This window comes from Salminus brasiliensis, chromosome 24 (assembly GCF_030463535.1).
Source record: "Salminus brasiliensis chromosome 24, fSalBra1.hap2, whole genome shotgun sequence".
Lineage (NCBI taxonomy): Eukaryota > Metazoa > Chordata > Actinopteri > Characiformes > Bryconidae > Salminus > Salminus brasiliensis.
In genome coordinates this window covers 23,885,643-23,909,795 of record NC_132901.1, presented here as the reverse complement: position 1 = coordinate 23,909,795, position 24,153 = coordinate 23,885,643, and the positions used below count along the sequence as shown (strand labels likewise).

Genomic DNA, 24,153 nt, shown 5'->3' with positions numbered 1-24,153 from the left:
CCACCAGTGACTCTCTCTTTCTTTTATTTATGTGTGACAGATGGGGAACCTGCTGCCCTACAGTGATCCAGGTGTGGTCTACCTTTTTCTGGTGTCCTTTGCCATAGTGACCATCATGCAGTGCTTCCTCATCAGCACGCTCTTCTCACGCGCCAACCTGGCGGCCGCCTGTGGGGGCATCATCTACTTCACCCTCTACCTGCCGTATGTGCTGTGTGTGGCTTGGCAGGACTACGTGGGCTTTGGGGCTAAAGTGGTGGTGGTGAGTGGTGTTTACACTGACTTTCCCCCCAAATAGTCCTTTAGGTGGATCTGCATTTAGATTATTAGTCTGGATCCATATACGTTTCTGTCATTTTCAGAGCCTCTTGTCACCGGTGGCGTTCGGCTTTGGCTGTGAGTACTTTGCCCTGTTTGAGGAGCAGGGGGTGGGCATTCAGTGGAGTAACCTGCTCTCCAGCCCCCTGGAGGAGGACAGCTACAGCCTCACCACCTCCATCTCCCTCATGCTCTTCGACGCTCTGCTCTATGCTGTCATGACCTGGTACATCGAGGCAGTCTTCCCAGGTAACTTTCTCTGAGCTCGCTATTATAAGTGGGGTTTGAGTTGAAAGGATTACTCCAGAGGTTTTCAGCGTTGTGGCTCAGTGGTTAGAGTGCCGGGTTATTGATAACAGGGTTGTGGGTTCGATTCTCGGGCTCGGTAAGCTGCCACTGTTGGGCCCTTGAGCAAGGCCCTTTACCCTCTCTGCTCCCTGGGTGCTGGAGTTGGCTGCCCACCACTCTGTGTGTGTGTACTCACTGCCCCTAGTTCACTAGTGTGTGTGAGTGAGTGTTCACTACCACAGATGGGTTAAATGTGGAGGACACGTTTTGCTGTGCAGTGTACACTGTACAGTGACAAATATGTGCTCCTAAATACATATTATACCACATCTGCAGCATATTGTCTCTGTCATGCAAAAACCCTCACTGTTTGACATAACAGTAATCTGGTACATTGTTTAACATCTGAAAGAGCCCATCACTGTCATAACTGTAGTTTCAGAGTAGCTACTGAGTAATTTGTGGTATTTACTAAATAATGAGTTTTAAAATGTCCATAATGTAAAGAAAACATGAAGAAATTCTTTTTTAAAATATTAAATATAAATATTAAAATATTAAAAATAACATTTTCTTTTTACTTTTTGCCATCATTTTAATTTGGCAATTGTTCTTTATATTGTTAAAACATATTATGATTAACGGACCAATAGAAATGCTCCAAAATGACTTGAATAAATAATTTATAATAAATAATAAATAATGACTTTTTTCCTTCTGCTGTAAAATTGTCATTTTGGAAATACAACAATATGGTTGATTGACATGAACAGCATTTAGACTCCTTACCTTTTACATGACACCTCTCCTTGCGCTTAGTAAACAGCAGAAAACCTGTTAAACATTAATTAAACATTGATACAGCTTCGGCTCTAAGTGTGTATTGAGGCAGCAGGTTTTGTGCTCTTGTTCTAAGTGCAGGGAACATACCGGCTTTGGCTGTGAGTAAGCAAAACACACTTATAATAAAAGGCTAATGTGCAGGTGCGGAAGCAACTGCCCACTGCCTTCTATTATAAGAGTGTGTTTGAGTCAGCAGTTGTTCTGTTCTCTGCTAGGTACAAGCAAACACATCAAAATGATTGTGCTTGGGAAGTGACCGTGTGATCAGCACTGTAATATTCATATGTCTTTTCTGGTTGTGATTCAGAACTGCATCAGTGGTAGTTGAAGCGAATGGTGATTCACAAAAGCTGAATCAGCTTACATTATCACTGTACTGTGAAGTGCCTAGTCATCTCATTGTGGAATGACTGTAACTATAATAATAATGATAATAATAATACACTCTTAAAAATAAAAAAAGGTGTGAAGAAGTCAATGGAAAGGTTCTTTACCCATTTAACGGTTCTCCACTCGCTTGGCTTTCATCTCTGTGCACTGGTACCATTCCTAAACGCCTTGTTTCTCCCCTAAGGTCAATACGGCATTCCCCGGTCATGGTATTTCCCCTTCACTAAGTCCTACTGGTGTGGAGAGAAGTGTGGCTGGACTTCACCACAGACCACCAACAAGAAGGAAAATGCAGAAGGTAGGTCTTTTATTCACTGTGTTTTATAAAGCCATAGCTGATAATGAGAGATCAGACCGTTTAATTTGGTGCTTTTTTTCTTTAAAGCGATCTGTATCGAGGAGGTTCCAGCTGATCTAGAGCCTGGCGTCTACATTGAGAACCTGGTAAAGGTGTACAGACATGGCAAGAAGCTGGCAGTGGATGGACTGACCTTGGGGTTCTATGAGGGCCAGATCACCTCCTTCCTGGGCCACAATGGAGCAGGAAAGACCACCACTATGTAAGTTTATATTGTATCGCGTGTATAGATCTATATATTATGTGTAATATTTATAAGTAGAGAAGTATTGCCAATAGAATAGGACTCTCCATTGCAGATAAGGCCTAAGCCCCCCAGCACTGAGCTGTATGTCATTCACTCAACTTCTTTTTCTCTCTCAGGTCCATTCTTACTGGCCTGTTCCCCCCCACATCCGGCACTGCCTACATCATGGGCAAGGACATCCGCACCGATCTAAGCACCATCCGTCAGAACTTGGGCGTGTGCCCACAGCACAACGTCCTCTTTAGCATGTATGTCACTCTCTAAATTCTTTCTAAAAGCTAAATTTATCAAGTACAGAGCATGGATTTCATTGGATACAGCCATTTGATAGCCTGATACCAGTGATTGAACTGTAATTGCTGTATTGGACCCAGCTTTGAGTGTAATGTTTAAACTTGTGGTGCTTGCGTGGGCTTCAGGCTGACAGTGGAGGAACATATCTGGTTCTACGCTCGACTGAAGGGTCTGTCTGAGGAAAAGGTGAAGTCTGAGATGGATCAGATAGTGTCAGACCTCGGCCTGCCTCACAAACGCAAATCTCGCACCAGTCAGCTTTCAGGTAGGCATGAGTAAACGTCGCTAGAAACATAAGTACCCCAAGCTCATTAGTTAGTTAAATATGTGGAGCGTGTTTTAAGCAGAGCTTTTATGTCACTTGTGTTGATTCATTGTTGATGTTCGTTATAGGCGGAATGCAAAGGAAGCTGTCGGTAGCACTGGCCTTTGTGGGAGGTTCAAAGGTTGTGATCCTGGATGAGCCGACTGCTGGGGTCGACCCATATGCCCGCAGGGGCATCTGGGACCTGCTGCTGAAGTATCGTCAAGGTACAAAATATGGGCATTTTATTAATAGTTTGAATGACCACTAATGTCCTCAGGCACTTCAAGAATACAGTCATTACTGTGGCTAAAGAAAAGCAACCAGTCCTTTGCTCCTTGGTTCGATGAAAGGATTATTAAGAATTGTATTATATTCTCTAGCTTATTTTAGCTATTTAAAACATACAGAATGAAAAACCCCACATACTCATGGCGCACTATATGGACAAAAGTATTGGGACACACCTCTTGTCCACTGTATTCAAGTGTTTCATTCAGTCCTATTGGTCCACATGTGTGTAAAATCACCTAAAGGTGTAACGTATAGATGTCCCAATACTTTTGTCCGTATAGTCTATATTAATGTGTTGCTTTTTTCAGTAATTGGCAAAACTGGCCTGGTAGTGACTGTTTTCAAACTTTCAGACCGCACCATCATCCTCTCCACCCACCACATGGACGAGGCCGATATTTTGGGCGACCGTATAGCCATCATCTCCCATGGAAAGCTGTGCTGTGTAGGCTCCTCCCTCTTCCTCAAGACCCAGCTGGGGACTGGATACTATCTGACCCTGGTCAAGAGGGACTTTGACCTCTCGCTCAGCTCCTGCCATAACTCCAGCAGCACCGTGTCCTACTCCAAGAACAGCCTTAAGAAGGAGGACAGTGTTTCTGAAAGCAGCTCTGATGCTGGCCTGGGCTCTGACCATGAAAGTGAAACCACCACAATTGGTAAGAGTTTGACTCCATGGATTTTCAGACATATTTATGGTTTTACTGAATGATTTTCAGGAGAATTACTCATCTGTGTCCTTAATGTCTTCACATCTTTGTCCATCTAGATGTCTCCCTCATCTCCAATGTGATCTTCAAGCATGTCCCATCTGCCAGGCTGGTGGAGGACCTGGGTCATGAGCTTACTTACGTGCTGCCTTATGAATCAGCCAAGGACGGAGCTTTCGTAGAACTGTTCCATGAGATTGACGATCGCCTCATTGACCTTGGCATCTCCAGCTATGGCATTTCAGACACAACACTGGAAGAGGTACTTCAGGATTGCATTCCTTATATCCCAGTAACGAGATCATGCAGCTTAGCTTCATTCGCTCTGCTTAATGGAGAAATTACTAAATCTGTTTTTTTTCTGGGGCAGATTTTCCTCAAAGTTGCTGAAGACAATGGAGTTGATGCTGAAACCTCGGGTAAGATAAAAACTCAGCCTTTGATGAAATCGGGTGAAATGAGTATGACCTCAGAAGTTGCTCAAGAGCATGTATTGGCCTTCTCTTTCCAGATGGCACCATTCTTTCGAGAAGGAACCGTAGACATGCTTTCGGTGGTGACCATCAGAGCTGTCTGAGACCGTTTACTGAGGACGACAGCTTTGATTTCAATGACTCAGAAGGTGATCCAGGTAGTTCTGTTACCCATCACTCCATTTTAATGTACAGTATTGCAGTGCTTTTTGCTCCACCATAGACCACATCTCATCTGTCAAATCACTTCTTCTGTGTATTAATATTAGCTGTACTTGAGGTGTAATGCTGGTCTTGCAATTTTGCTCCTCCAGAATCTCGTGAGACAGACTGGCTGGGTGGCTCTGACGGAAAAGGTTCATTCCAGGTAAAAGGGTGGAGTCTGAAGAGACAGCAGTTTGTGGCCTTGCTCTGGAAGCGCTTCTTGTATGCCCGACGATCTAGGAAAGGATTCTTTGCTCAAGTGAGTTCATCATCCTAACCGTAATCCGAGAAGTAGAATAAACTCCCAACACTTTCTAAAAATCTCTAACCATATTTGCTCATTTCAGATCGTTCTGCCGGCTGTGTTTGTGTGCATTGCCCTGATCTTCAGTCTGATCGTCCCACCCTTTGGCAAATACCCCAGCTTAGAACTGGAACCCAGCATGTATGATGAGCAGTACACCTTTGTCAGGTATTAACCACCACCACCACAACATTTACAATGTTGAATACAAACTCATTTAGCTGTCCCAACTAAAAGGGATGCAGAGCTTTAGGGTTTTGGACAAGTTCTGAGACCTACAGGACCTCAAAATACACTGTCCTCAAAATAAGTAATTCAAAACAATACAGTAATACCCTGCTGAATGTTTGTGTACATCATTTTTTCCAACCCTTGTAATTATCAGTGGGAGGTGAAGTTGACACTTGCTCTGCTGTAATGTAAACACAGCCTAAGCCAATATCCTGCCTTTAAGATACTAATACTCATGGATCTATTCCAGCAATGATGCCCCAGAAGACTTGCACACAAACAAGCTACTTGGAGCCTTAACCGACCGCCCGGCCTACAGTGGCCGATGTGCGGAGGAGGGAACGTCTGTGTGAGTGCTGAAGTCTTCTAATCAGTTCATTGACTCATTCATTTCAGACATTAAGAAGGAAATCAGGAGCCTAAGAAAGCATGACTGAATTTTCCTTTATTCATGTCCTGTGAAACAGAGACGGCTCTTGTCCGATAAGAGAAGAGGAATGGTTGGTGCCAGAGGTTGCCGAGACAGTGCGGGACATGTTCGTGACTGGAAACTGGAGCATGGAGAACCCTTCTCCTTTTTGTGAGTGCAGCTGTGAAAACAGTAAGAAGATGCTACCCGAGTGTCCACCAGGAGCAGGTGGTCTGCCTCCACCACAGGTAAAACCACAGGATTAAATATGCCTTATTTATAAGGAGATGCTAGGCTAACATTGCTAACATACACTGGGCATGAATTGTCACCAATCTCATCTCTGTAAAAAAGGCCTAAATCTTAATTTATTGGCTTCAGAAATTGATATATAACTGTTATATATAACTGTTTTCTACTTATTGTCTGCAGATTAAAGTCAGCAGCACCGACACTTTGCAAAATCTAACTGGGAGGAATATCTCAGACTACCTGGTGAAAACATATGCACAGATTATTGGCAAAAGGTGAGATAATCTAAACAAAGACACACCTAGTAATGCATTCAGATCTAACAAATGCCTCTATATTACGCATATGTAAGTGTTACGGCTCCTAACAGCAGCTTCTGTCCTGTATTACAGTTTGAAGAACAAGATCTGGGTCAATGAATTCAGGTATGCACACCAGTCCTACCTTACGACTGTTAAAAAAAAAATTCAAAGAAGGCAATTATATAAAACAACATCCTTTATTTGACACTGTCTTAGTCAGCATCAAACAGCAGCATCAGCCTTGCTTGCTTGTCTCTCAGCTCTTCCTTTCACTGACACTTCTGTCATTGGTTGTTTAAAGGTATGGTGGATTCTCACTGGGTGCCAGAAGTTCACAGCCCATGCCCCCTGCTAATGAAGTCACTGATGCTATCTCTCACATTCGGCGTCGTTTCAGCTTGGAAAGGGTGAGTTTCAGCTTCGGTTCAATGAAATGGAATGAAAAACAGAATTAATTTCTATTACAACAACATAATTTTGTAAACTTTTTTGAAAAGAATAATGCCATACATGTCAGGATGTCATTTTTGCGTTCATAAAATATATTACATATGTACTATATGTATTGTAGACTGGACCTGCTAATACTATGAATGCTCATACAGAGCTTAGTTACTGACTAATTCATGTTAGAAAAATCTTTGGCAGATCAGCAGGCTGTTTCAATCAAATTTCCTTCAATTCTCATGTTACTAAAGCAGTATGGTGTTGTGATTCCAGGGCACTGCATCTGATAGGTTTCTGAAAAGCCTGTCTGGCTTCATCCAAGGCCTCGACACCAAGAACAACGCCAAGGTCAGTAAACCTTGATTTCACTTCATCATCGGGATTGCAGTGGCTCCATTAGCTAATAAGAAGGACACAGCAGCATATTTTTGTTTTCAGAGAATTTTCCAGCAAAATGTCTAGCACCCCCTACAGGCGATTACAAAAAGCTCTTACATTTACTATGCATACTGTATATACAAATTATTCACTTTTGGGGGGGGGGGTGCTTGAATAGACTCCCCTAGACCTTTATATGACTTCTTAGCATCTATGCACGATGTGTTTTGTGAGATTTATATCTTGTATATCTTTTTTATATCTTGTATATCTATCATTTAAATGTGTTTTGCACTGAATCCCAAGTTTGGGCATCTAGTTTGGGTTCTGCAGATTCCGTAGACATCCACTTTATCCACTAGATGGCACTGCTACTGTTATTTGGTGTCTGTAAAGTAGTCTACTCTACTGTACTCTACTGATCTACTGTATCTTTTATGTGCAGAGTTAAAGTGGTGCTGTGGTTCTAAATTCATTCTCCTGTCCTTCTGCAGATCTGGTTCAACAACAAAGGCTGGCACAGCATCGGAGCCTTCCTCAACGTGTTGAACAACGGCATCCTCCGGGCCAACCTGCCCGCTGGACTGGACCCTGCCAAGTTTGCCATCAAAGCTTTCAACCACCCACTGAACCTCACCAAAGAGCAGCTCTCCCAGGTTGCCCTGTGAGTAATGATATTTCATCTAAAATGGAAAAATGCTTTCAGAAAAGCTACAATTCCCTTACACTCTGTTCCCATTTTCTCAGGATGACCACCTCTGTTGACGTTCTGGTGTCCATTTGCGTCATTTTCGCCATGTCCTTCGTCCCGGCCAGCTTTGTGGTCTTCCTTATCCAGGAGAGGGTGAACAAAGCCAAGCACCTGCAGTTTATCAGTGGAGTGCAGCCTTTCCTCTACTGGCTGGCTAACTTTGTCTGGGATATGGTAAGAGCTCCCTGGTTTACTGCGGGACACGGTGTTACCTAACGTCTAGGATCTATAGTTTATATTTGTCTGGATTGTCGCTAGCAATTGTATAATTAATTAATTAAGTTGATTATTTTGGTTATTAATAGAGTGGTCAATATAATATACTATAATAACAGTGACAACCAAAACCTGGCCTTTCAGAAAATCCAAAATATGATGGATGTTGGATTCTGGTCGCATCACAACATCACAATCAGCTTCTATTGACCTGACATGGCTTTTCTCTTCCAGTGCAACTACATTGTCCCAGCAACCCTCGTCATCATCATCTTCGTCTGCTTCCAACAAGAGGCCTACGTCTCCTCCACCAACCTGCCTGTGCTAGCTCTGCTTCTGCTGCTCTACGGGTAAGGCTTCCATTAGCCTGGCAGCACATTAGCCTTTCTTCTTTAATGAGTAACTAATGACAACAATAAAATTAGCTTAGTGTTAACCCTTTTTTGCTCATAAGCCTCTTTATGTATATCGTGTACAGGTGGTCCATAACCCCTCTGATGTACCCAGCATCGTTCTTCTTTAAGATCCCAAGCACTGCCTATGTGGTGCTAACCAGTGTCAACATCCTGATTGGAATCAACGGCAGTGTGTCCACATTTGTACTGGAGCTTTTTGGCAGCAATGTAAGTACAGACCACGTCTTCCTGACTTAATTCTTAAGCTGATTCTTCAGCTGGGTCCTAGTTACCTCAAGATGAACTCTTCTTCTAACTTCTACAATGTCTGTCTCCAATTCCAGGAGATTGGTGGCATCAATGACATTCTGAAGAACGTGTTCCTGATCTTCCCTCATTTCTGTCTGGGTCGGGGGCTGATAGACATGGTGAAGAACCAGGCTATGGCTGACGCCCTGGAGAGATTTGGTAGGAAATGGTGTTAAGGTTCACCATTCAGCTTTATATAATAATTGAGAGTAATTGATTAACATTGTTGAAAGCATTAGGACATTGATCACATGAAGGGTGCGCTCCAGAATGTCTTCAGAAACTATTTTGAGCTATTTTGAAGCTACAAACATCTTGATGTTTAATATTAACAAAACATTGGATGTCTAATAAGACCTTCTTCTGCTTTCTCAGGTGAGAATCGGTTCCGATCCCCTCTGGCGTGGGACATGGTGGGCAAGAACCTCTTTGCAATGGCTGTAGAAGGTGTGGTCTTCTTTTTCATCACTGTGCTGATCCAGTACCGCTTCTGCATCAAGGCCAGGTAACGACCCTTAGCCACACCCATTCATTGTTGCCTATTAAAATTATATTCATCACATTCAGACTTAATTAATTGTTAATAATGATTTTATATGATTTTTATAAGGACTCCAATATATATCCAATAAGAGTCCTTGGGCCGACCCCTGCCGACCCCTGGTCTAGATAAAATCATCAAACAAATGCCATGAAAGTAAATGCAAATGTAAATATTACCAACCTGTACTCTTTCTGTTGTGTCTACAGGGGATTTAGTGCTCATCTGAAGCCAATCGGTGAAGAAGATGAGGATGTAGCCAGAGAAAGACAAAGGATTCTGAGTGGAGGTGGACACAGTGACATCCTGGAGCTCAGGCAGCTGACCAAGGTGAGCTCAATTAAGTAGTTCTTGTAATTATACTGTTTTTAGCACTGTCCAAACAGCATGTAATCTAAAATACACTTGCTTATATGGTTCATAACATGGCAAGACACACTGTCGTACCACTGTGACCCCAAACCAGCTGTTGCTATCAGGAGTTTTCACTGCAGAATAGATTAAGAAGACAAAGGTATACATTTTCAGCAATGAAAAGAGGATGTGATGTTCTTGCAGGTGTACAAGAGGAAGCAGAAGCCAGCCGTGGACAGACTGTGTGTGGGAATTCCACCAGGAGAGGTCAGTACATCTGTCTCATACGCATTTAATCAGGCACTTCTGCTGAGCATGTTCTACAGACCTACTGTTAGGATCACTGTTTCTCATATGACTCCTCTCTCTGTAGTGTTTTGGCTTACTTGGTGTGAATGGTGCTGGCAAGACGAGCACCTTCAAGATGCTGACTGGCGATTCTGTCATTACAAGCGGAGAAGCCTTTTTAGCTGGCAAGAGGTAAGCAACAGCTAGTACATAATACCGAGCTTTCACTGTTAGAACTGTAGGAGTTTTCACATTATCCTTCCTAACGTCTTATAAACTGTTGCTTTGGTCGTTCAGTGTGCTGAAAGAGATTGATGAGGTGCATCAGAACATGGGCTACTGTCCACAGTTCGACGCCATAAATGACATGCTCACTGGCCGAGAACACCTGGAGTTTTACGCCATTCTACGAGGAGTGCCTGAAAAAGAAGTTTGTGAGGTTGGTGATCACTGACTAAGATCTGTGTACTGCTAGAACTGTAAAAAATGATCTTTGATAAATATGGGATGAATTATGGTTTGAGAATTCTCTACAAACGAATGCAGTAAATCATAAAATCTCAGATTTCACCTTATAACCCTTGTGTAGTCTTAACATGCTGTATCCTCCATTTGTCAGGGTCAAAAATGACACATTGACTATCTATGTACCCTGGTGGTGTACAGCTTTCATGGGCATATGAACAAAGGCAACAATACACCTTTTTGAAAGTGGGGCTTACTTTATGACATTTGAAGCCGAAAAAGATCATTTAGGGGCAGTAGCAGGTAGGGGCTGGGCAATATGACGATATTTTATTGAAATTGTGATTAATGCTTTTATTTTAATGAGATGAAGTGCAGCAGATGTGCAGTATAATTCACTGTACTCAGTATGCAAGAGTATTTGAGTACCTGTTTTTAAGAACCTGCCGCTACCAAGCCATTTTTTGTCTATATTTGTCAAAATATCACAATAAAAATTGTGTATCGTCAAACTACCATATCGCCCACCCTTAGTGGAAGGTCGGTTTTGACCCTTAAGACAGCGCAAGGGTTAATGTGGCTGGAGTAATTACTCAGATCTATGCAATTAAACAGCGCTCCAGGCTTTTTTAGTGATTATAATTGTGTCATGTGTAATATTTGCTTTCAGGTGGCAGATTGGGGCATCCGGAAGCTGGGGCTGGTGAAGTATGTGGACAAAGCTGCTGGGAGCTACAGTGGAGGAAACATGCGGAAACTCTCCACTGCCATAGCTCTGATCGGAGGTCCACCAGTGGTTTTCTTGGTGAGTGTTCTCCAGAAATGACTGCCAGAATGTTACTAAATACTATCTACTCTGCCATCTGTAATATAGTAACTTAAAATGAACAATTGGAGAGCAAGCCTTACTAGGCTCTTGCTGTGAATCTGGCTCGGCCATTGGGAAACAGTGCTCAGATTAAACCCATTTGGCTGGCTTCTGTTTCCAGGAACCAGACAATACCCATGTAACCTCTGTGCCACTATCTAACTGACCACTTATCATACTTCAAGCGCCTCCCAGAGTGCTTTGGTGCTTGGTGGATCATGACAGATTTGGCACTTAAAGCAAAGTCCCTAACGTCTGGAAGGCAGAGTAAAGGACGTGTTGACCCTTTCATCAATGCTCATGCTGTTCTGCCTGATTGTCCTTGCTTAATCTAACAGTCTTACTTACACTTACCCTGACTGTTTCTGTGGTAACAGGACGAGCCCACCACTGGTATGGACCCTAAGGCCAGACGAGCGCTGTGGAACTGCATCCTCAGCATCATTAAAGAGGGACGCTCTGTGGTTCTAACCTCACACAGGTAGGAGAGACTGAGACTTTATATTTAACTAATTCAAATTATATTAGCTTTCAGTTACACTTAAGAAGTTATGCTGGCCTTTAGCGCCTACATTTGCTCACATTAAGTGCTTTAATTAATTAACAAAAATAACATTTCAATGAATTCCCCTTTTAAACTCCTTTTTCTCCGCAGTATGGAGGAGTGTGAGGCTCTCTGCACTCGCATGGCCATCATGGTCAATGGCACATTCCGGTGTCTGGGCAGCGTCCAGCACTTAAAGAACAGGTAGGAATTTAGAGAACTGCAATTTCCAAACTCAGACAAGGCTTTTAGTGAGACGCCAGCAATAATGCATGCTTATTTGGGCTGCATAGCACATTCTGGAAGCAGAATTTGCAGTGATTGAGTCATATCAGCACTACCAAGCAAACATTCAGTCCTACAATTCTGCGTTTTTTTGTTCTGTCTCCTTCGATAATTTGTGTAATTTTCATTTTTATATTGAGGTGTTATGATTTTCTTTTGTTTAAAGGGGTAGATAGTAGTAGTATGAATTGTTGTGATGATATTTGGAGTAATTTTATAATTTACAGTTAATTTTACATGCAATTGCACATTAATATATAAAAAAAATACATTTCCAAACAACATCCATCTCTGATGGACACAACAGAACAAAATTATTAAATTATATATATATATATTCATGTTTTGATGGAATAGGTTCTAATAAATGATGACCTCAATAATTGGACCTGTGTTGTTTGTATGTGTCCAGGTTTGGTGACGGGTACACCATCGTTCTCCGGGTGGCGGGCGCAGACCCACAGTTAGAGCCGGTGAAGGAGTTCATCGAGCAGGAGCTGCCCGGCAGCATCCTGAAGGAGAAACACAGGAACATGCTGCAGTACCAGCTGCCTTCATCCCTCTCCTCACTAGCACGAATCTTCAGCATCCTCGCCAAGAACAAAGACGAGCTCCACATTGAGGACTACTCCGTCTCTCAGACCACACTAGACCAAGTAAGAGCGGGACTTTGGATGATCTGGTGCTGATTGAGTTGAGTTGTTTGGAAATTGGACTCTGAGGCAAATACACTCTAAGCTATCAGTATCTCTTATGGTGTAGGTCGATAGTGGAATAATTTTTGGTGCTATATAGAAGCATTTTCAAGAGGGTTCTACTAGTCCAAAGAACCATTTAACCAGACAAATAACCATTTATGCATCTTAATGGTTCTGAGGACCCAGCCAACATGCTCATGTGGGGTTCACATGGTGGAATGTGGGCTAGGTGGGTTCCAGGTGGGTATGGGCTCTGAATGGGTTTGTACAAACCATGCCATTTTTTAAATGGCATGTACAAACCCAGATGGTCTTACATGGTCCCATCTAGACCCTGTATGCAGTGACCAACCCAGATAGGGTCATGTTCACTCCTGGTCCCATCACTGACCCTGAAGGGCATCCATATGTGGGACCATGTGGAACCAAATGACAAAACTTTCTGGGTCCTAGTTGGGCCACCCATACAGGCCCTACATAGCTGCTATTACTTAATAACCTTTGAAGAGCCCTGTTTTAGTCCTATGTAAAAATATTTTTTATATTTATATATTTTATATTTATATTTTATACTATATTAAACCATATAAGCTATTGTTAAACATCGGTCTATAGTTCGGTCTATATTATCATATTTGTGGTTAGAACTAAAGGAGGCAATATTTTATTATATGCTATTATTATTATATTTTATTATTAAACAAAAACTAAAAGTAAAAATAGGTTTAGAAATATGGATTAAAACTAGATAAAATTTCCCTTTGATCTCACTCTGTTTGACAACGTCCTTGTCTTTGGTTGGTGTGGCGCAACAGATAACACCACTACCTGCCACTGAGCTACCACACCATGTAGCTGCGCTACACCAATAAGAGTCCTTGGGCAAGACTCCTAACACTACATTGGCCCACCTCTGTAATACGATTAACCTTGTAAGTCGCTCTGGATAAGAGCGTCAGCTAAATGCCATAAATGTAAATGCAATGTCCGTTTCTTCCAGGTATTCGTCAATTTTGCCAAGGACCAAAGTGATGAGGACCACTTAAAAGACATTTCCATAAGCAAGAATGACGTGGTGGTGGACTTTTCTCAACTCAGCTCTTTCCTTATGGACAAAAAAGCCAAGGAAACAGTGGTGTGATCCACCGTACTCGCCACAAACGGATTTCCGTTTTTCTAAGACTCTAGTGTCATTTTTCATACTTTTTTTTGTCCTTTTGTTGTTCTAACTTTTCAGTGGAGTGTGTGCCCAGAAGAGGGCGCTGGACTTACCGCACACTACTGAAAGACTCGACTCAATGCAAATCAATGCAAAAACAAATCGAAACGCAATGGAGAAGAATCCACTACGATGCGAGCGAGGACGAGCCTGGTGCCCCTTGCTGCATCGCCGCGTTAGCGTGAGTGAAACTTGAAGCTATCTGTTCCATTGTAGTGTTGTAGCGACGCCGGGTGAGGGCGAAGGTTCTACACAGTTTCAATCTGACACTGCCAGCAAGACTCGTGATTCAGGGCCTAACTTCATCTCTTTCAACAACAGACTTACTATGGCTGTTGAGGGGAGTCCAGTCCCAGCAGCAGCAACCACTTGTCCTCTCTTTTAACTAGCGAGAATGTTCAAAATGCTATTTTTTGTAATTACTAATGATGAGTGAAGCTGTCGACTGCTGTTCGGCGAGGAGGTTCACATAGTGGAGAACCAGCGAACGGACAAAAGGACGAGAGAAAGAACGGCTGTTACAAGACGTCAGGAAAGCGACAAACGGGACTTGGTCTGCGCTCTTCGCGCGTTCAGGTGTTTCGTCACAAGCCCTGAAACACTGAAATGACTGGAAACAGGTCTGCGGATGTTGATTACTGGTTTCTTTGAGGTGTGTGTTGCATGCTTTACAAAGAAGCCGCATGGGGAACTCCTGTGTGAGCCGAAGCATGTGCTTTATTCCAGTTACAAGAGTGATCATACTGTCGTTTCCTACTGTCGTGTTTTTAAGAGGGTTGGATGAGGGAGGAAGGCGTGGCGGGACTTCACTGAGAGGTTCTGTTTTTGTAATAAAACTCAGATAAAAAGTTCATTTAAAAAAGCAGATCAGAAGACGGAGGCCTATAACTCAATATCGTGTAAATGTTGTGAGGCGTTGTGCGTGCCAAACCAGCCCAAGAGGTTCTAGTACGCATCAGGCATCTGCGATCCACCGAGCCAAGCAGATACTGTATGTGATAGCACAAGCCAGCATAGTTGGATGCGCCTTGGATGTCCTGTGGTGTTACCATTGGATCTCATGCACCATTGTAGACTACTCCATGCGCCGTGGTGTGTGATTCTCGTGCAGTAGTAGACATCATGTCTGTTGATTGTTTTTATCACAGGGTTTTACTCTCGAATAGCTTTGGGCTCGAATAGAACTGAATCCAGTACGCCTGAACAGCTCGGTTCTAGGCTATGTGTCCTGTCTTTGGGTGTCGCACACAATCACCAGTCTTTAACTCAGGATTTTATTCCTCACTCCTGAAAATGAAGGTGCTACAAGGGTTCTTCATTTGATACCACAGAAGAAAACATCTCATCTCTTGTACAACAGTGGTTCTCCTGTGGCATCGCGCAGAGAACCCTTTGTAGAACCTTCATTTTTTAAGTGCTCCTTCATTTATTCTGCTCTTTACAATTGAATCCTCTTTCACTGTCGTAACAAAAACTCGAAAATTTCTTTTTTTTTTTATATAAAAAAATATTTCACCTTCGTTTCAACATTGGCAGCTGTCTTTTACGCTGTGGAGCATTTTTATAAAGAATGGGCCAATACAATTGGTCAGAAATTACATGCAATTTTAATATAATTAAATCTCAAGCCTCATTTTTGGAACTGCGAGGCTTTGTTACGACAGTGACATCCTATTACGTTACGTTAGCAATCCTACAACGGATTCCTCTTTCATATACGAGGCTCTGCTCTCAGAGGTGCTGTTGTTGCTAGCCTATAGCTAAGCGAGACCAAAAGTGACAAAAGTGCCACAGACAGATTTTTCCACGTAGCTGCTTTATATTTATTGAAATTCCCTTCAAATAAACTGAGAATCCTCACTGAATCCGAACCAGGTGATCTGGAAGAGAGTCAGTGCAATCATAAAGAAATTCTAGTTCAATGGAAGAAAAGTAGCCTTTCATCATTGGTCCAACATTGAAGCACTTTATAACAGTCTTTGTTGAACTGGTTTTGTTCTGGACATGCAAACTTTTTCAAAGTTCTTACCCAGAATGCTCTTTGTTTAACAGACGTTAGTATCAAATGTCTCACCATGGTTATTTTGTGTTAAATTATGTGTTTACATTAAGTATTAAAATGCAATTTTAGTCTCTTTTATGTCTTTTCTGTACTTATATATGAATAAAAAAGACTACATGCAGTCTCTCTTGCTGTTTTGTCTCATTTTTGAAAAGTCTAATAAGCTAGCTTCACAAAATCCATAATTCATAAAGAAATTAACGTATAATAAAAAGTAAAAAGGAGAGTTACTGTCATGGGCCACCTCGGATACACTACATCACCATCTGTTCTTCAGCTTTATAAGAGTGACACATCGCTGCCCTCAGAGCAGCCAGTACCTTATACAAGCATAATGAATGTAGTGCAGCTTCAACAGGAACACGTTACTGCTACTACTACTACTACTACTACTACTACTATTACTATAACTATAACTATTACTACTACTGCTACAATTACTACTAATACTACTACTACTACTACTACTGCTACTATTACTATAACTATTACTACTACTACTGCTTCTAAAGGTGCACGTATTCGTCACTGTACAGTGTGGACTGTACAGCGAAATGTGTCCTCCGCATTTAACCCATCTGGTAGTGAACACACACTCACACACACACACGTGTTAGGGGCAGTGAGTACACACACACACCCAGAGCGGTGGGCAGCCAACTCCAGCGCCCGGGGAGCAGAGAGGGTAAAGGGCCTTGCTCAAGGGCCCAACAGTGGCAGCTTGCAGAGCCCGGGAATCGAACCCACAACCCTGTTATCGATATCCCGGCGCTCTAACCGCTGAGCCACCACTGCCCCTACTACTTCTACTACTACAATTACTACTGCTACTGCTGCTGCTACTACTACAATTACTACTGCTACAATTACTACTGCTACTGCTACAACTACTACTGCTACAATTACTACTAATAATACTACTACTGCTGCTGCTACCACTATCACTATTACTACTACTACTACTAATACTACTACTGCTGCTGCTACTATTACTGTTACTACTACTACTACTAATACTACTGCTGCTGCTACTACTATTACTACTACTACTACCAATACTACTACTACTACTACTGCTACTATTACTATAACTATTACTACTACTACTACTACAATTACTACTGCTACAGTTACTACTACTAATACTACTACTGCTGCTACTACTACTATTACTATTACTACTACTACTACTAATACTACTACTGCTGCTACTACTATTACTATTACTACTACTACTACTACTGCTGCTGCTGCTACTACTATTACAATTACTACTACTACTGTTACTATTACTATAACTACTACTATTACTAATGCTACTACTACTACTACAATTACTACTGCCACTGCTGCTACTACAATTACTACTACTGTTACTATTACTATAACTACTACTATTACTAATACTATGACTACTACTACTGTTGCTACTACTACTAACAATACTACTACTACTACTACTGCTGCTACTACTACTAATACTACTATTACTACTACTACAATTTCTACTATTACTACTACAATTACTACTACTACTACTGCTGCTGCTACTACTATTTCTTACTACTGCTACTACTATTGTTACTACTGCTGCTGCTACTAATCTTACTACTACTGCTGCTACTACTACTATTTCTACTAACATACTAACTGATCTAAGATGCTTGCTACACCATATGGAAACACTCTAAAGTATAGGGACAAAACACAGCTCCACTGTCTGGCATTTATCTGCTTCAGAGTATTCTGCTCGTTTGGCAGTATTTCTCTACAAGGAATAGACAAACTGTGTGTGTGCACATTTACACTTGTGTGTCAGCAATGGATGCAACTTAAAGTAGCTGAGGGTACTCTTTCTTTCCCACCCTTGATTTAGGAAAAAACTATGAATGATGGGGTATCCCAATACTTTTGTCCACAGAGTGTATATAGAATTAACAGTGGCTTTACCTGCAGCCTTTTTACTGGCCACAGCTTTCTACTAGCCTCTGAACTGTAAAACAGACGGTGGCAGGCAGCGGTGGGCATGCCCTCCCTAGTCATATTACAACATTCTTCAGTTGACAATGAGGCATGAAATGAAAACAGGAACTGAAAGACAGTGAGCAGAAGACATATTCACACACAGAGAGACAGAAAACAACAACAAGGGGGACTAAAAAGACGGCAGGTAAAAATTTAATTACACAACTGTTATAAATGTTGAATAACACTTGTATTATATATGTATATTTAATTTTAGCTGATGTGATCTTATAGAATTTAGTCTTATATAGAAAAGTCTTATAAGAATTTTATAAGAATCGCTTTAAGAATTAGAGAGTGAAAGGCGTGAAGGTGTAAGAAAGGGGCTTCAGAGGAGCTTACTGAATTATTGAAAGGCATACTACAATTGAGCAGATCAGTGCAGCAGCAGCTGGAGTGAAGCATGTGAACACACTGAGGTAAACATCCTGAAGATGTTCTGGTGATGCTTTACTGACATACAGTAGATTTACTGTAGGTCTGTAGACTGAATATCTTACTTCCATTAGGTAGAACCTAACCCAAAACCTAACCCTAACCCCTAATCCCCTTCAAATCCCTGTGTAGGGAAGCATAGGGATGTCTCTTTCCAGCTGCTTGTTGGAAGCCATGCTGATGAGATGGACCTGGCTGGCAGTTTCTCTGTCCCTCTGTGATGGAAATGGTAAGAGCTAGAAAACATGATAAGAAACAACCATTAGACCCATTTTACAAGAAATATGAAACCCCACCTGGACTCTCAAGATCTCAAGCCTGATGTTCTGCTCTGTTCTCCAGGACTCTTCTCAGTGGTGGTTCCTCAGGCTCCAGTCTACAGCCTGCTTGGGAGCTCTGTGTCTCTGCCCTGCAGTCTCTCACCAGCTTTAAATGCTCAAGGCTTTGAGGTGCTCTGGTATCGTCCTCAGGAGAGTCACACCCCAGTTCTGTTTTATAAGGACCAGAAGATCCAGGAGAATCCCAGAGATCCACGGTACCAAGGCAGAGTGTCCCTGTTTGGGGGACTGGAGCAAGGCAATGTGTCTCTGAAGCTGGAGAACTTCTCAGTAGCAGATACAGGAGAGTACATATGCAGAGTGGAGAAGACAGAGGAATGGTTTGATGAGGCCAGAGTGTCTCTCCAGGTGAAAGGTGAGTTTCAAACCCAGGAAAAGATGATGCTATGTGTGTAGAAAGAGACCTGAATGAGATTGGTGGGTGGACACCTCAAGGCCTGGGGAGCAGTTGGGGGTTAGGTGCCTTGGGTCCGAACATCAGGCAGGGTGTTCCTGCATGGTATGCAGTGTTCAGATTGTTCAGGTCATTACCGTAAGTAAACTAAAAATAAATGTATATATTAAATATATATAAAAGTATTCAGCATTCAGGGCCTCTGATTGGCCATTTTCATTATTGGTCGAGGCACAGCCCACAATAGGTGGGCACTCAAAACACTGATGCTGTTCTGTCTAACTACTCAAAAACTACTCATATAGATACAATTAAAATTTACTGTAGTCCTGTATACAAGCTAGACTATATGGACAAAAGTATTGGGACACCTGCTCATTCATGTCTAAAATCCAGGGTATTAAAAAGAGTTTATCCTGCTTTGGTTGGAGTAACCTTCTCTACTGTCCAGAAAAGAGCATTTGTGTGGTTGCAAAAGTATTGGATGGAGCTCCACCATCCATCATTCCAGAGAATGGCATTCCTGGCATTAGGCAGCATGGTGCCAATAGGTTCATGTTTATATGTTCCAGAGAGTCCTATTCTATTATCAGTACTATTCTGTCTACAGGAAGTAGACTGGAAGCTGTGTGTGCACATTTGCACATCTGTGTCAGCAATGGGTGCAACTTAACATTTGGACATATAATGAATATACTGTAGATGTCTAAATAAATTATTCTCCATTATGTTGTTTATGTAACCCTTTATGTTCTTGTTACTCTCTCTCTCTCTCTCTCTCTTTGTCAGTCATAGGGTCTGTCCCTGTTCTCTCTGTGGTTGATGCAGGAGGAGGGCAGGTGAACCTTTCCTGTCACTCACCTGGCTGGAAACCAGAGCCATCACTCAGCTGGAGAGACAGAGAAGGGAGGAACCTGAAACATCCCAGTAAAGACACATTCTTCAAAGGTATGCTCACTAATCTACACACATGTAAATGATTATATAGACTACTAGAATCCATTAAAGTAATGCATCTCTCTCTCTCTCTCTCACTGACAGACTCTGAGGGGTTGGTGAACGCAAGCTCTTGGCTGCTCGTGTCTCCTTCTGACTCCCAGTGGTTCTCCTGCTCTGTGGGTTTTTCAGATTTTTCTCCAGAAAGGAAAGAGTCTCAAATGCTGCTACACACCTCTACAGGTGCCACACTTCACTCTCAACAGACCTACTTCAAAATTCAAAGACCTAAATGGCATTTCACAGATCTTTCGAAATATCTGAAATATCTGCATGACTTTATCATTCAGATGTGAACCACGTGATTCAGAGTGGGCTGGCGTGCTGCGCTACACCAATGAGAGTCCTTGGGCAAGTCTCCTAACACTACATTGCCCCACCTCTGTAATATGAGTAACCCTGGAATATGAGTAGCTCTGGATAAGAGCGTCAGGTAAATGCCATAAATGTAAATAAATGTAAATGAAGCCTTGCTGAGTCAGAAGATCAGAAGGTCTGAAGACCTGAACACCTTTAAAATTCACCTCCAAGAAAGTTATTGAGATGCTATATGAAGACACTGGTATATGACAGCTTTGAGGGGAGGCTTTGACTGTGCCGTGTAGGCCAGGTAAGCCAATAAGAGCCCTTGGGCTAGACCACAATCTACTACAATCTCCTTCCTATATAACATGTCACCCAGTGACAGGATCAAACCCAGCTCAGGGATTCACTACATTTACAATCATGGCATTTAGCATCTTATCTATGGCATCTTATCTAAAGCGACTTACAAGGTATTTCAGAGGTGGACCAATGCTAGGACCAGTGTTTAGGAGTCTTGCCCAAGGACTCTTTTTGGTGTAGCGCAGTGTAGTCACCCAGACATGGAATCGAACCCCAGTCTCCCACATGGTGTGGCAGCTCAACATCTTGCTGAACTGGGTGGGCTACCACTGACTCGTGGTTGTTAGAACCCAAGGCCAAAGCAGTTAGATCTCATATCAGGTAAAACTCAAAAGTAGAAAAACACAAAAAGCATAGACCGAAAGAACCCAGCTGCTGTGTTCAGGGGTGAGTGTTTTACCTTTATCCTAAGGTAGGAACTGGGAAAGAGGGCTCTACAGAGCCAATGAGGTCCCAAAAATTAGATGGGGAAACCAGACAAAAACACTACCTCGTATAAACACAAATGGGTCGAGAATCAGAACAAAGGAGGCCAGCAGAAGGCCTCAAGCCTCTAGCACTACAGACTGTTTGTCTTAGCTCAGCTGGAGACAAAGGTCCAGCAACATGAGCCTCTGTCTGAGGCTCTGGCAGCCACCCGTAGGTGGAATTTGCCTGAAGTCAGTCTTAATAGTGGAACAGGACTGAAATGTAGGAGCATCAGCCTTGTGGTGTGAGTTCTTACTCCCCCTTGGTCTTGGCTTGACCTCAGCTGGTCCTCGTCTTGGACTCAACAAAGTTAGTCTTGGCTTAAAACTTCATTCATGCTGCGGACATGACATGACTGTACATGCAGGACGTTGTTGGATAAAGTACTTTCCTTTATCTTATCTTATCATCAATGTTCCATACATTCCAGAAGACATGTAGGTTCACTGGTGGATCTTTGTTTTCTCAGAATATTTCATATTTTCTATATTGCAGTGTTGTGATGGTGGCTTGTGTGTGTGTGTGTGTGTAGGTGTAGAACGATGGAAAAACGCCTTTATAGTCATCCTCATCCTCTTCATCCTTTCACTGCTGTGCAACATCGGGGTGTATTTTGTGCTCCACCGAACAGGTGCTTTACAGAAGAAGATACTCACTGAAGCACACTAATTAATAATGTTATTTATTATAGTTTTTATTATTTATTAACATTTTTATTAATTAATTTATTAAGACCATCCTGCTGAATAAACACTAATCCCTAAATCCCTCAAAATCAGTAAGAGAAAACCTGCTTCCATATAAAACAGCAGTAACTCTGTCTCTGTCTGTCTGTCAGGAACACTGAAGGACGTGGAGAACCAGCAGCTGCTGGAACTTCAGGCAGCAGGTACACCTCACCAGCCTGTGTTTATAGATTGGTCAAATCTCTCTCCACTGTAACAAACATTGTTCTTTGTTCAAACATTGTTTCTTGATGTTGTGTTTGCCGGAGGAAATCAGGATCAGGATCCTGAACCTAATGTAATTTCATCACCAGCTTTTTAAGATCAAAAGATGATAGATTATATGATGTGATCGATTAGAACTGTAGCTTTTCCCCCAATATTTATTTATATTATATCTAGATGTGTTAAACAACTTAGAAAACGCTGCAGTTCCTGTGTCAGTGTTGGTCAGATGTTTCATTAAAACTGATCTAATGCACTGAATTCCTGACTTCTCTGTGGACAGAAAATCAAGCAAATCAACCAGCAGCACTTGCAAATCACACTGAATATGTTGCTGTACCCCCACACACTGCAGGTATCTCCTCATATTCATAAATTAAAACTAACATTTACTGGTACTTTTATCTTCAAATGCTCATTTATCTTCTCATGATCACGTCTGTTTCTGCAGTGAACATCACCCTAGACCTAAAAGAGACTCCACAGTTCTTCAGAATAACACATGGAGGAAAGAGGGTGCACTGCCCTCGTCCAAAAGAGGATGATGAAGATAAGGAAAGTAAAATCTTCACTCTGTGTAAAGAGAAGTTCAGCTCTGGACAGCAGTGCTGGGAGGTGAAGGTGTGTCAGAAAGCTAAAGAGAAGCTCTCGTGGTTTGTTGGGGTGGCGAGGGAAGAGGCTGAGAACGTGCACAGGATCCCATTAACACCACAGAACGGATTCTGGGTTCTCTGTTATGAAAAGGAAAAGGGAGTTTACGTCAGAGACTCACCAGAACCAACACCATTACCTGATGTTAGTGACAAGCTCACAGCTGTAGGAGTGTTTTTAGACTGTGAGGAACAAACTCTGTCCTTTTATAGTGTTCCTACAAAATCACTCATCTACACTTTCACCAGCGTGACATCCAGAACCTCACTGCGTCCTCTGATCAGCCCTGGAATAAGAGACAGTCAGCCTGTACAGATTTGATAGAATAACAGTAATGGGAGATGGGATCAAAATGATCTTAGTAATGCAATTTTTTTAGGGAAAATTAAATCATATTCTATGATATTTTTATAATTTGACTGTGATATGAATTTATGCATAATCTCAGGTCTTTTAATCAACCATCTTTTAAAAAGTGTTTCTGCACCTCTAAATATTGTCCAGTAGGTGGCAACAGTGCATTAAAGGGCCCCATTGCCTGTTGTTTAAAGATGCCATAGTCAATATTTTACCCTCCAGTGTTTCCAGTGTCTCTGTAGTGTCTCTCTTTGCAGTGCATGCAGAAGCATGGATCTATTTACATGTTGATCTGAGTAACAAATTAAACAAGCTTCTAAAAGATCCAAAATATTTTTGGAGTTTATGGGGTTTGTATTCTGTCAAATCAGTCTGTATGATCTTTAATCTTTATTACTGATTATTTTCTCATTTATTGTAACTGATATGTATTCTTCATTTATAGATGTTCATTGATTTGCAGTGATTAAACATATATTTAGGTAAATGAGTAAAAAGAAAAGGCCTCAGTAGTCCCCTGAAGTTTGGAGTATTCCTTATTCATTTTTTCAGCATCAAGAAAATGCTTTGGCTGATTATTCTTTAAACAAAAAAACAGTCAAGTGTGTTTTTGACTGTTTTGAAAGTTTTTATAGAACAATATCAGATCTTTAGACTTTCTATAATCACTTTAGCCATCCAATAGCTGCCCACACATTTAGAAGAATTTATATTTTTTCTGGTGATATTGTTTTACTGTTATATTGTATAACTAGAGTAAAGCTCTTTTCCACAGAATCTGCATAGTTTAATAACCTATTCATTCAGGTTCTAGGAATTGTGTGGTGTTTGC

The 24,153-nt window shown here is 41.8% G+C and overlaps 2 protein-coding genes across 3 annotated transcripts in view; both read left to right on the top strand.

The window, feature by feature from the left end:
* The window catches only part of abca1a (ATP-binding cassette, sub-family A (ABC1), member 1A), a 46,999-nt gene extending 30,832 nt beyond the window's left edge, over positions 1–16,167 (top strand). The window contains exons 16-49 of one of the 2 annotated variants that reach the window (XM_072670284.1): positions 41–262; positions 363–567; positions 2,024–2,137; positions 2,225–2,399; positions 2,561–2,692; positions 2,864–3,003; positions 3,132–3,269; positions 3,690–3,995; positions 4,106–4,308; positions 4,417–4,465; positions 4,558–4,668; positions 4,834–4,982; positions 5,071–5,195; positions 5,509–5,607; positions 5,726–5,915; positions 6,100–6,194; positions 6,312–6,344; positions 6,523–6,628; positions 6,942–7,016; positions 7,541–7,710; positions 7,794–7,971; positions 8,248–8,363; positions 8,492–8,636; positions 8,753–8,876; positions 9,093–9,222; positions 9,468–9,588; positions 9,817–9,879; positions 9,986–10,092; positions 10,198–10,339; positions 11,036–11,170; positions 11,611–11,714; positions 11,889–11,981; positions 12,475–12,718; positions 13,761–16,167. In XM_072670284.1, coding sequence (XP_072526385.1) covers positions 41–262; positions 363–567; positions 2,024–2,137; positions 2,225–2,399; positions 2,561–2,692; positions 2,864–3,003; positions 3,132–3,269; positions 3,690–3,995; positions 4,106–4,308; positions 4,417–4,465; positions 4,558–4,668; positions 4,834–4,982; positions 5,071–5,195; positions 5,509–5,607; positions 5,726–5,915; positions 6,100–6,194; positions 6,312–6,344; positions 6,523–6,628; positions 6,942–7,016; positions 7,541–7,710; positions 7,794–7,971; positions 8,248–8,363; positions 8,492–8,636; positions 8,753–8,876; positions 9,093–9,222; positions 9,468–9,588; positions 9,817–9,879; positions 9,986–10,092; positions 10,198–10,339; positions 11,036–11,170; positions 11,611–11,714; positions 11,889–11,981; positions 12,475–12,718; positions 13,761–13,901 — 4,680 coding nt within the window. In that variant the 3' untranslated portion in view covers positions 13,902–16,167. Of the gene's footprint in view, positions 1–40; positions 263–362; positions 568–2,023; positions 2,138–2,224; positions 2,400–2,560; positions 2,693–2,863; positions 3,004–3,131; positions 3,270–3,689; positions 3,996–4,105; positions 4,309–4,416; positions 4,466–4,557; positions 4,678–4,833; positions 4,983–5,070; positions 5,196–5,508; positions 5,608–5,725; positions 5,916–6,099; positions 6,195–6,311; positions 6,345–6,522; positions 6,629–6,941; positions 7,017–7,540; positions 7,711–7,793; positions 7,972–8,247; positions 8,364–8,491; positions 8,637–8,752; positions 8,877–9,092; positions 9,223–9,467; positions 9,589–9,816; positions 9,880–9,985; positions 10,093–10,197; positions 10,340–11,035; positions 11,171–11,610; positions 11,715–11,888; positions 11,982–12,474; positions 12,719–13,760 lie in introns of both variants that reach the window. The other variant, XM_072670283.1, reaches the window with a different exon arrangement.
* Positions 16,168–17,553: 1,386 nt separating this feature from the next.
* Positions 17,554–23,737, top strand: LOC140546593 (butyrophilin subfamily 1 member A1-like). The gene is made up of 8 exons (XM_072669973.1): positions 17,554–18,730; positions 18,844–19,194; positions 20,023–20,181; positions 20,275–20,412; positions 21,896–21,994; positions 22,202–22,252; positions 22,597–22,668; positions 22,765–23,737. Exons 1-8 carry the CDS (start codon positions 18,646–18,648, stop codon positions 23,283–23,285), a joined length of 1,476 nt encoding a protein of 491 aa, XP_072526074.1. The 5' UTR covers positions 17,554–18,645; the 3' UTR covers positions 23,286–23,737.
* Positions 23,738–24,153: the final 416 nt, after the last annotated feature.